General features: G+C 37.9%; 1 protein-coding gene across 2 annotated transcripts in view; it reads right to left on the bottom strand.

The window, feature by feature from the left end:
- The window catches only part of mthfd1l (methylenetetrahydrofolate dehydrogenase (NADP+ dependent) 1 like), a 98,481-nt gene extending 90,034 nt beyond the window's left edge, over positions 1–8,447 (bottom strand). For both annotated transcript variants that reach the window (XM_041252382.1, XM_041252381.1), the window contains exons 1-6: positions 8,007–8,447; positions 5,296–5,380; positions 4,948–4,998; positions 4,799–4,852; positions 3,577–3,701; positions 279–370 (exon numbers count right to left, since the gene is read on the bottom strand). In XM_041252382.1, coding sequence (XP_041108316.1) covers positions 279–370; positions 3,577–3,701; positions 4,799–4,852; positions 4,948–4,998; positions 5,296–5,380; positions 8,007–8,413 — 814 coding nt within the window. In that variant the 5' untranslated portion in view covers positions 8,414–8,447. The remainder of the gene's footprint in view (positions 1–278; positions 371–3,576; positions 3,702–4,798; positions 4,853–4,947; positions 4,999–5,295; positions 5,381–8,006) is intronic.
- Positions 8,448–13,020: the final 4,573 nt, after the last annotated feature.

Genomic DNA, 13,020 nt, shown 5'->3' with positions numbered 1-13,020 from the left:
CTATAAACTGTAAAATAAGAATGCTAAACAGTGTTTTTTTTAGTAATAAAAAGAGGTCCCTCACAACCCCCATACAAATCAAACAATGGAAAGAGAAGTCTCATCTTTTTATAGTCAGCATCAGTATGTTACTGTATTATCATGGTCCACTCTTGTCAAGGCCCTGGGACATAATTTGGATTGTATTCAAAACTGGGTATGGGGCTCCGACAACAATGAGGGTTAAAGCTAATGAACAAATGTCTACGATGACTCAAAATTGAAAACTCAGGACTTACCAAGTAGCTCAATTACTGCTCTGGCTAAAGGAGGAACAAAGCCCTCACTGACATCCCCTTGGACAAGCCTCCCCACATTTATATCAGACACGCTGCAAAAAGAAAGGTTTGTGAAGGTTAAGCAACTGATTAACTCCTATGGTATTTTTGAACAAACTGTCACTAAACTATTTACTCCAGTTTCAGAAGCGTAATTTATAATATAATAATAATAACATGATTCAAAAAGCTGGGTGGCACACAATGATACAGGATGCATTTAATGAGACTGATAGATAAAATGATACACGTCACAAAAGTGCAATTATAAATTTCAATCACCAGGTGTCATGCTGTATGTAAAAAAAAAAAAAAAAGTGTGTGTGTATATATATATATATATATATATATATATATATATATATATATATATATATATATATAAATAAAAGCATAACAAAAAAGCATTTAGCCATAACCTACGAAAGCAGCGCTGATGTACAGGTAAGTAATCTGGGCTGAGCTGTGTGGCGGATGATGCTGGGACGCCAGAATCACTGTTGAGCCCTCTTGAGGTGTCGTGGGCTAGTCAACGAAACACAGAGGATGGAAGGTGCCCACTTGAAGACCCCAGAGATGTACCCTACTTAGCTCAATCCAGACTGTTGTCATGCTAATGCGCTGGGGAGACCGCAATGGGTTGATCCCAGAGCCAGCATCGCAGCCATTGTGTGTGCTGATATGCTGGGGAGGCAAAAAGAGCTGATCCCTGGAGTCAACATTACACTTCAGCAATAAACAACAGACAGAAGGACAGCTATATCATCAGATGGAAAACGATGGAGATGCAGATGGATCACCATAGTTTACTGCAAAGCTACATCTTAGTTGGTGCTTATCTTGGCAAGAGCCAAGTTCAAATCAGCATGAAGTTCAACATCTACTCATGTAATGGAAATCATGAAGATCTGGATACATGCAGTGACTGCTGTGAATAGTGCAGCTGGCAACAAGGGAAAAACCTTGTGATAGCATGGACAGACAGCTGACAGGAGGAAAGAGACCCCATTGGGGCTGGCAAGGGTTAGCTACCCTGGTCGGCAGTATCCAGCTCTATGTTCTCAAAGGTAATCAGGATGCTGGAGACACCCGCCCAAGGCTTCTAAGAAATTAAAGAGAAAAATACCCCTAGAGTCTGCAAGAGTGGAGGCGGAAGATAACTCAACGTTGGATAACACGGTTAACGACTTAGGAATGGAAACGGATATGAGAATGGAGAGTACTTCACAAAAGACTAGTTCAAGATCTGCAGTTAGCAAAGACATGGAACTCCAGGTTTGTGTCTGCGGCTGGAGCAAGGCGACAATGGTCAGGCGTTTGAAGATTCATCAAGGGAGAATGAAATGCTTTTGGGAGAAGGGACAAGGGCCTCGCATTGATCAGTACTTCTTACGAAGTCAGTCAAGTCAGTTGAATGAAATCCAGTGACAGGAAGCAAACCACAGTTCGTAGGATATCAGCACCCCTGTCACAGACGTGAGGAGGACTTGCGGGGATACAGCTAGTGATGAACCTAATGATCCTTGCGAACCCGGTCAGACGAACCAGCATAAGAGAGAAAAGAACCTCATCGGGCACAAGCCTGGAGTTAAATGACAAAGAGCTTGTGAGAAACCTGCGTGGGACACAATAAACACGGATCTCTGTTTTACTTTGGAAAGGTTAATATGAACAGTTGAAAAGAAGCTGGATAAATTTGGGGACATCATCTACGCATATGGAAGCGAGAGGTTTGGAATTGAAAAAAGGAAGGAAAAAGTACAAACTATTCCTGGAAAGTCTAGATGTCAGCAGGAGATTAAACGCTTAGTTAGAGAAAGGAGGCAGTTGAAGAAGCAACGGAAAAAAGCAGAACAAAGTCAGAAGGAGGGACTCAATCTGTTACAAAGGGTCATAAAAGATAAGCTTGCAACATATTTTAACAGAGATATTTGCAGGAAATATGTACAGATTCAAAAAGGCAAGAGTCTATGTCAATTCCTTCAGATATTCCACCTATAAATCCACCTGAAAACCAAATGGAGGACTGTGCACCTCAGTGGAAAGTAGAGCAAGCTGTGAAAAAAGCAAGGGATTAATCTTCTCCAGGGCCTAATGGAATTCTATACAGAGTATACAAGAGTGCTTCTCTGGAGTTCTACGAATCCTGTGGAAATTGAGTAAAGTGGCATGGGAAAAACAGGTTGTACCTAGACCATGGCGCCGAGCAGGTGGAGTCTTTATACCAAAAGAAAAGGATTCTACCAGCATCGGTCAGTTTCGTCCTATTTCCCTATTAAACGTAGAAGGCAAGATTTTCTTCAGCATTATTGCTCAGAGATTGTCAACCTACCAAATTTCAGCAATCAACACCAGACAGAAGGATATCTACATCATCAGATGGAAAACAACACAAATGAATGGAGATGCAGATGGATCACATTAGTTTACTGTAAAGCTACGTCTTAGTTGGTGCTTATCTTGGCGAGAGCTGAGTTCGAATCAGCTCGAAGTTCAACATCTACTCTCATGTAACGGAAATCTGGATTTCATATGTACAACACAGAACGCCTAGGAATCCCATCACAGTCTGTAATAGATGTGGGCTAGTCACCACCTCTAAGATCCTGGTAAGAATTTGGGTTCGATTTTTATGACTGCAGACTGCTGAAGGGATGGTTTTGATTCATTCATCAGTTACTTTTGCAGTAGGAAAGAGTGAACAATTCTAATCTAATCTGTAATGTTGTATTTGAAATGAATGCATTCCCCCCGAGTTAAAGTGAAAATCTTGACTGTGAGCACAATGAAAGTGGGTCAGTATTAACATTTATAAAGTTAATAAGAGTTATGAAAACAGATTTTAAAAGTCTTGGTTAGCACTCCTTTAAATAACAGTGGTTACTGTATATGAACTCTACAATAGCTGCCAGTAGCAATTCTAACACTAAGAAAAAATGAACCCCTTTAATGCTGATAACAAACTTTGCTACAATAAAATATATATGACAAATAACACTATTGTAATAACCTCTTACAAAAAACATACAGTATGTGCAAAACACCATTAAATATTCCGGGAAGCCTTCAATCAGAGGCCATAACTGTAAAATTAGGTCACCAAAACAATGCTGACTAAATTTTTTAACAAGTATTTAAGATGAGGCCCATATTAGTGAATCCTAAACCAATTTGAGCAAAATGTTAGCTTAAAGAGACAAATAAACAAGATGTTTACCCCACCCAAGTCAGAAACTACAGCTAGAAGCCTAAAGCTCACCCATCTACATCCTTCTCCATTTTGACAGTGTTCAGTATTTTGCTTGTTTGTGCAGCTGAGGGAAGATGCAGAACAAGTCCATGGACTTTAGAATCTTCATTTAATTTCAGGATCTCCTCCACAACCTGGAGAATTAAAATAACTAAATTAGCAATGTAACATTTTCCTTCATAGCTATAGATGTTCCTGTAAACGTTTTTAAATCTATAAATACAACAATTAATGAAAGCACAAACACATTTTGTACTCGCTCTGCACAGCGGCATGGACCCTTTAAGAAAAACCACTGTGAATAACTCCTGTTAAAACATGTTTAAGCCTTTTTACAAGTTAAGAGTGGCACCATCTGCTGTTATCTCGTGCATCAGCTTGAAAAGTCGGTGAAAGGTCAGTGCTCATAGAGAGCAGCTGTTGTGAGTGGATGAACTCACTGCACCACAAGAACAAGTAAAGCAACCCTGCCTTGACTCCAGGCAAACATGGAATGCCATCTAAGGCATTTTAGAACTGACTGCAACACACACTTACAACGTACACTCAAGGGCGTGTGACAGATTCGGTAGCACTCACAAAGCACATCAAGCACATAAAGCTCTTTCTGAACCACAGGCAAGTATGACCAGAATCGGAGACAAATATCGGGGGAACGGACAGAAACCCAGAACATGAAGTCAAATTGTTTAAATGCCCAGGACATCCATAAAAGACCAACATGCATGGCACATTTCAGAGCGGTCCGTTGTTTCCCTGCAACAACCCGATAAATTATCTTCTTATGCTTCAGGTAATAGGACCAGTCATGCCTTATACAGCATTGCAGTTAGAATTTTTACGTATTAAATAAGAAATTTAGGGCATATTTTCAAAGCATTCCGTCGAGTCTTTATTTAATGCCAGTATTTTTAAAGGTGAAAAAGCAAATATATAAAAAATAAATAAATACATAAACTGTTATTTAACCGAAGGTCATTTAACAGTTTTTATGGGTAGAAAATATATATATGACAGTGTAACACAGGAACTGAAGGGAGTTCTGTTGTAGCAGTTTCAGTCAAAGTGAAAAATAAAGTCTGGAAAACAAAAGTATAAACAGCAAAACAAAAAGGTCTTTCAAGAATGTAATGATTATGAAAGGGAGGGACATGCATCAAAATAAGTTACAGTAGTTAATACTTGGTATTTGCCGTTCCAGTTCGTTAATAAAAAAAAAAAAAAAACATACCTCATCTTCACTGCATTCCCTGGGCAGGCAGATATGGATGACATTTAATCCAATCTGTAAAAAATTGTGTTTTTTTTGTCAAATCAGCACACTGTAAATGGGGGTTCATAAGTAACAATAAAATGCTAAAATGGAATATGAAGACTAACCTCAGCAGCAATCTTCTTGTTCATTTCCAACACTTGATCATCCTTGCCTAGCTAAAGAGCAAATCAGGTTTGAATAAAAAATATCAAACAGTGCCAGTTCAGTTCATACCACCTCTTCTAATGTACTGCTGGGAGTCCAAGAACTAGCTAAATCATGTTCCTTCAAAACTTTAGTCATATTGGAGAGAACCTTAAATCCAAATGTTACTGAGGGCATCAGAACCTGGAGATGTTATGGAGGAACATTTCCACCCATCTGTCCTTGCAAATGTCACTCTTACATTTGCAATGTAAATAGTGGGATTTAACATTTTACATCCGTTTATTGCCAGACAGCTGATTCCTTACCTGTATAATAGCAAGAACTGGGTTGAAAGCAGGTCGGCTTTTCTGTAATGCAGCAATCTCTTTCTTTGACTTCTGGATAGATTCCCTACAAGCAAAACAAACAACAAAAAGGTAGTCAGAACTTATTTTAGAAAATCCGTTAGTTAATGCCTGTTTACTACAGAATGCATAGTTGAGCCTTGTGTGCACTCAATTTATTCACTCTGTGGGCCACAAAGGCATTCTCCAGTTACTTTACTAAATAACACTGTTAGCTATTAATATGATATGGCATAATATGACTGTAATAATGCAATTTCTGAGTCAAAAAGGGCATACTGTGTTTAATTTCTTAAGCAGCACTGTAAATCTGATCATAACATGGTTTCCTAGCTTTGCCTTAACGGTAGCATGAAATGTTGCACCAGGAGAGGTACTGAACAATTACACAAAGCAAATGAAATATCTACTGGCTGCAGCTGTGACGTCAGCTCCCTAGCAACAAGCCTCCTATGTTGTTGTTGGGAATGGATTATTTCAATGCAGCGGGTTTGTGTATTTGAGAAAGGAGAGGAAGAGTCATGAAATTAACTGGAGACTGAAGTTGATGAGAAGCAATTACCCTCCACAGTACGAATTAAAACGGTGTGCTGCTTTTTATATGAAAAATGAGAAAAAGCAGGTTGCGTAGAGGATTTATACTGGACCCCGACGCACAGAATTGTACAGTATTTGTTATTATCGAGTGGGTAGTGTACATATTTTTTTTACATTTGATGGAAAGACATTTTTTCTGTTAACGGATATATCCATCTACTACTGTATCAGAATCATGTTGCAGCCTGGCGCTACTGTATTTAGGCTCTGGTTCACGCTGGAATCAACAGTCTTCTTGTTTTGCCTGCCTGTTCCACTGCAGCCTGTACCAATATAGGCTATATCACTTTTCAACAACTCAAGGTACTGTACAAACAAAACACCCTTGTGCTTAACTGCTGTTGCTTGCCTCTTTGAAGTGCAACCTTTTTTTGTGAGAAACTAATGCACTAAAGTATTCTACTATAAAGATGAACTTTGTTTTTGTTTTTTCTAACCAGCAGCTACTGTTGGTATGTTACTACTGCACCTCACTTAAACACCCTGTTTCACCAACCCATGTGTTCACCCTAAAGGCTAGTACAGTACTAGTATGCAGACTTGACATAAGCAAATAGAGACAGCCAAGTTTGAAATAACACTTATTCTGGAACCACAGACAGCCCTGGCAAAATATGAGTGGGGTTACTACTTTGTGGTAGGCAGCGACACACTTACACATTAAGAACACAGGAAAGTTTACAAACGAGAGCGGGCCATTCGGCCCATCTTGCTCGTTTGGTTGTTAGTAGCTTATTGATCCCATAATCTCATCAAGCTGCTTCTTGAAGGATCCCATGGTGTCAGCTTCAACAGCATTACTGGGGAGTTGGTTCCAAACTCCCACATTGTGTGGATGATATCAGCAATCCTGGTTTCTGGGATTTCAGCCCATTCCTGGCACAGAGCCTATATGAGGGAGTCCCTGGAAGTGGGTTAACTGGGACGCTCTCTCAGGGATCGGTCGAGGATAGCCCACATGTGCTCATTGGGGTTCATGTAAATAACTGGATATAAAATAGGAGTGGTTTTAGTTTTATTACAACAGATTCTATATTAAATTACCCAATCAGATTGTAATTGATTGATACTCAATAATCATGCATTGTAATTAACAAGATGTTTTATTCTATTTTTAATTTTAGTATTTATTTATTTATTTATTTAAAATTCTAATCTAATTAGTGACTTATCAATGAAACATAGTTTGTCGGTAGTATCAGGGTGAAGCATTTAAAAATGGTCCCCTTTCGTAAATTTTTGTATCCCTATCCAAGTGCTTAAAAACTAAAGGCATAGGCCAATTTTGGCAAGGTCTCACCTAAACTGTAAACGCAGAATTGATCCTCAGGTAAAATACTTTACAATTGTAATTAAGGAATAAATCCTCTAAACTAATGTCATGGCTCAAACTGCTATGCAATGGGAGTCTTTTTCCCTCAACTGTTCAGTCACACGTCTGATGAATGCGACCAAAGGACAATAACAACAATTGTACCGTGCATACCAGACACAAACAGAGCTGCTATGAATACTGGGAACTGTACCAGAGCCCCTGACTGTACCTCAAATGATTTTTATTTTTTTTTTGCATGTTTTAAACCACGCAAAAAAAATATATACTGAAAAATATACTTTCCATACTCTACCACACAGACATTTTATGTTAAGAATCAAATGAAAACGCCCCCGCTCTTCCACCTCAACGTGCTTAAACCGATACAGACAATAAAAGAAAAAAGGCAGTGTAACGCAGGCGCAACTCTGTTGCATCAGCGCATGCTTCCAGTATACACGTGGCGACTTGGGCGACTGCCAAACTTACTCAAAAGATACTACAACGATTTGCCAGCGCGTAGTCGTTCAAGTTCAACGGTTTTTAAACAAACTAGAAAACATGTACCTTATCTAGAAAGAAAAACAACGTTCCCAACATCCAGGGAGTGCAGTTTTACTGGTAAAATCTGCATTCATTTACCCAGCTAATGTGATAAATAAATACATGTTGACCAGGTTTGCAACTAGCCCGTTATAAAAGCAGCCCAATACATAAAATGTAATCCCTTTTGTCTTTAAATGATTTCTAATTTGTATACCTGATAAAATCTTGTGCCCCGAGTCGACTTCCTGTTCTGTTTGGGTGTTTGCCAACCTGGATGCTGCTGCTACTTCCATCCCTAGTAGTAATGATCCAATTGCTACCGGTCGGCACCGGCTCTCTGTCACACCTCAGAATCCTCACTCCAAATCTGGACCTGCTAACGGAACGGGCCGAGAAACTCCGGCAGACACCACGAATTACACACAACCTCAACATGGTTAGTAAACTAACAAGGATGGTGAAGAGACGCAAACCAGTGTGTTGTGGGAGAGATACTGCACAGGTATGCGCACGCGCGAGGGAGTAATTAATTTGACAATGCATACTTGGCAACATTGGAAACTGTTCAGTGGGACGCTCGTCCCCTGGGGGTGGTGTTATACACAAAAAGCACTCTATCATATATAATAGACGTATCCCCTCAACACAACACGACCAGCATGACAGTAAACACGGACACAATTAAGCGTTCTTACCTTTGTATACCGGTAAGTTAGTGATCAGCAGATGTGTCAGCCGCACGAAGAGCACAGCGCGTGTGGTTTTCACTAAAGTGAGAGAGAGAGAGAGAGAGAGAGAGAGAGAGAGAGAGAGAGAGAGATGAGTGTGTGTAAATAAATAAAGGGACTTTCTTCCTATGCATCGGGACGCGGGACATTTGCTAGAAAACAGCAGCCCACCGTACTTTATTCACTTTAACACACAGTACTAGGCATATCATATTTTCTAAACAAAGTTGTTAAAGCAGGTGAAAGCGAGACAAAAATCAAGCACACCCTTAATAAATGGCCAACAAAATAATTAGATGCTGTTTACATAGGAAATGTATCTATAAAAGAAGGAATTCAGACAAACTAGCTCTGGAGCAAGGCACATATCCCTCAGTTGTATCTTGAAGCAAAAGTGGCTGAGGAAAACCTCCTCCCAAAAATAATTTAAAAACAAACAAACAGAAACAGTAATTGAACATACAATATCATGCAATGGGCACGGTTGCTGGAGAGTTTTACATGTTGTGCGGGTATTGCCATTATCAGTGACCCATTTGTTATTGATGATCTTCAATTGTCACATGACATGCACCCCATCCCATTTACTGCAGTTCTTAACAGAAGTTAACCTTGGATCATTCTGTTTTCTGTGTTTCTATGGAGATCAGGAAGTTCCATTTAGGTCATTGTGATGATGCTGGTTAAAACCAGTGGAACTCAAAATAATTAAAGGCTCAGATATAGACATAGTCTTTTCCATTGTGAATGTCTTCACAGCATCGTGTGTGTATTAGAAAGAGAAACCCACCTATCTCTACATCTTTCATAAATTAGCTAAGCTTGTTCAGCTGATTATTAATTAATTAATTAATTAATTACTGTTTTTACTTATTTGTTCTAAGACTGTGTTAATTCCAGACGTGTGGATTCAAATCCTCGACATGAAGTGTATGATCGATACTAGATATATATATATATATATATATAATATATATATATATATATATATATATATATATATATGAGTATATATAGGCCGATCAGTCGTTTTCACTGATTATCATTATTATTATTATTATTATAATAATAATAATAATAATATATTATTATAATAATATTATAATATTATTATTATTATTATTATTATTCTAGAGCGCCTTTACGCCACAAGTTCAAGTAGAAATTAAATGTAACCTAGGGATCGAATGATTAATTTATTAACATCACTTACACAATAACATATATTGGAGTTCAGCACTGTAATTAAGATTAGTTTAGAATGTGTGGAATGTGTGCTATGTGTAATGCAATTTGTACAAGCCCTTTTTTTTAGCTTTTTAACAGTTTTTACTGGCCAATCCTTTTTCAGTGCACTTGCAAATGTATTTTAGGCATACAGTAGCAATACATTAATTTATGTTGTTCTTTAGTGCCATCTAGTGGCTGATGATTATTTTTGTAAAACTCTTCTGTACCCACTTTTACAACCAAGCTGGACTTCTGTAAACATACTTAAGCAGGAGTGCAAATTTGGTTCTATGGCACTAGATTCTAGCGCCAGGGTACCTCATATAGTGCCAGCAACATTAAATTAGACTTGTGTAATTCATTTTTTTTTCATTATTTAGCAAACCATAGATAGATAGTTTCTTATTGGTTCTGGACTATTCACGTGACCCACTCACAGTCATTATCACACACAGGAGAGAAGGTTTGTGTCGCGTGGGAAGTTTTACAGCAGAAACTTATGGAAAGCCATCCGGGTCAAAAAACGTGTTGTTTAGTACATGTTTCAGATTTTTACTACACGTTGTCATTTGACTTTAGTATGTGTTGTAATTCTAATACTATCATACTAATTTGGCCAATCAGATAGTTGAAAATGAAATGAGAACCAATCAATTTAAAGAAAATACTATGTGTAATAAATGAGTCAATTAAAAGTTGTTTTAATTCCCCTCCAATTCATGGTGATATATGGACTTGGGATTGGGTAATTGTCCAGCGGCCCACCCCACAAAATATTTGAGGTACCCAAACTGGCAGTACAACATTTGTCAGCATAGTTTAAAATGAAGCTCTGGGTCTCAGGATAAAGAATACGGATGATGCCACCTCCGAAAACGTGTGTGAGCTGAGAAATCTACAATGTAATAGCTCTACCCCCTGCTCCCTGCCTGCACACACTTAAATAACTTTTTTTTTTAGCCCATAAATCACATTTGCATGTACTGCTTCCTTAAAGGCAAAATATCATGTATATTTACATATAGATAAGTGTTCCAATGCCTGATTAGTTTACAGTTCATTGTTTGTGATCTGACGATGAAAGACATCACTTCTGGGATAATTTTAATATGCATAATCAGTGCTGTAATGTTCCAGTGAAATTATTGTACAACTTCTTAACTTCATAAAACTGAACAGTATATGCTTCACAACTGCATTACATGCCATTACATGTATGTGAAGAAATAACTGATACTTATTAATTTGTGTAGAGACAAGCCACCAATACCACAAATCTTCAAATGTCTGTCAGATGATAATTCAGAATCCTTTTTAAAATCACAGAACATGTTGACACATTAATAAGATGTCCAATAGAAGACATAATCTATATTATTTGAACAGGTGACTCAAAAAGAAAGCAGGTAGACCAGGGTGGAACCAAAATAACAAACTGTTGCAGCAGCCTTTTCACTATCACCTAGCTTGGTGGTGTCTCCCAATGTTGCTATGGCCTGAAATGCGTTTGCATCCTTCATTATGATCCTGAATGTCTTATTCTTTCCATGTCCAAATAAGGCACTGACAGGTAATATTGTGCTGTGCTCTGGTTAGACTACCATAGTGTGGATGGGGGTGAACCTTGTGAGCTTTGCATGTTTCCCTTGTCTCCCTGTCATGAAGTAAATCTCTTTGGCCTTGATGGAGAGGCTATGATGTAGAAGCAGCATTAAGACGTCTGTGTGTGAGCTGCACACAGCAATGATGTCTGCTCCAGCCTCTGCTGCTTTGATGGTATGCAGAATAATCCTTGTGTCTGCTCTTCTTGTTTAGAATCTAATTCTGTACATTGTGACACAGCTATCTCCTCATGCCCACCACTGACAAAAATGACTAGTTTACAGTCAGATAGTGTGCGCTATTCTCTGTCATGTAATCTGTGTAGAAAGCTGCAAGGTCTGACTTGTTCTCATTCACAGTGAGGAACTGTTTCCAGTTCGGTGGTACTCTGACTCCCCCCCGCACTTCATAAACACGGCTGGATTTTCCTTCACTGCATATCTCTCTCCTCTGTGAGTTGAAGCTGTCCTAAATGTATCTGTCAAATACAATTTGCACCTGGGAAATAGTCTCTATTTTTGGTGGACTTCATCACATGTGACAGAAAGTTCTTAGTCATATCCTGGAATGTAACCATAGAGCTGTACTTGGACGAGGTAAGACCTGAATTACTTTTATAAAGCTTCCAAATACTTCTAGAAACAAACTTTCCTCCTGCAAATTCTTCCTAGCTGCAGCGTGAAGTGTTTTAGTGTACATGTTCTCGTTATTAGATTCACAGCCAATGGCACTTTCAACCATTGACCACGTTGACCATTGTTTTGGGTGGCATACTTCTGCACAAATGAAATAATTACTTTTCCAGTCTAATGCAGATTTGCTTGTATCAGATCTAGTAAGATATGCAATCTCATCTAATCTCATCAGTTCCTTCCTTTGTGCAATATGGATTTACACACGTTATGGCAAACTTGTTATGTTTTGTTGTGTACATTTTCATTGACCTCCGAGATGAGCATCAACCTACAGATTCAGAGCATTAGAAATGGCTTTAATTTGGTGGTAACCCCACTGTAACTAATATGTAATTTTAAATGTATTATTAATAGCATTTTAATTAAATTATACCAAATCACGTTTTTATTTACAATGAAGAGAAAATATAATACATGGTTTCATTATAACCATTTAGGCGACACAGCATATTTTCCCTTCATTGTAAATAAATAAAGTGATTTGGTATAATTGAATTAAAACGCTATTAATAATAAATGAATCATAGTTGTAGCAGCAGTTTTTAAGTATTCTGTAAGTATTTCGTCTAATAGTTTGAAACAATGCATATGGGGCTGTCAGTGCTTGTTTTGAAAAGATATTGGCACGGACATTGTTTATAAACCAATTGAATATATATGTGTGTGTAAATATATATATATATATATATATATATATATATATATATATATATATATATATATATATATATATATATATGGGAAAACTAAAACTGATAAACAATATTATTGATGTCAAATATATGTTCATTGGTATAGCTCAGAATAGAACAATTTGAATGAACAGGGTCGCAACACTCCAGGCTACAGTGATTGACAACTGAGCACTGGACAATGCATTCATTTTAGATTCCAAAACACAGCCTTGTAATGATGTTATTTATTACCTGTCTTTCCTATACCTATGTGCTTGTGGCAGATTTTAACATTCCTT

The sequence above is a fragment of the Polyodon spathula genome, chromosome 6, assembly GCF_017654505.1.
Source record: "Polyodon spathula isolate WHYD16114869_AA chromosome 6, ASM1765450v1, whole genome shotgun sequence".
In the NCBI taxonomy this organism is placed as follows: domain Eukaryota; kingdom Metazoa; phylum Chordata; class Actinopteri; order Acipenseriformes; family Polyodontidae; genus Polyodon; species Polyodon spathula.
The sequence above is the reverse complement of the archived record's forward strand: the minus strand, read 5'-3'. Positions and strand labels throughout refer to the sequence as shown.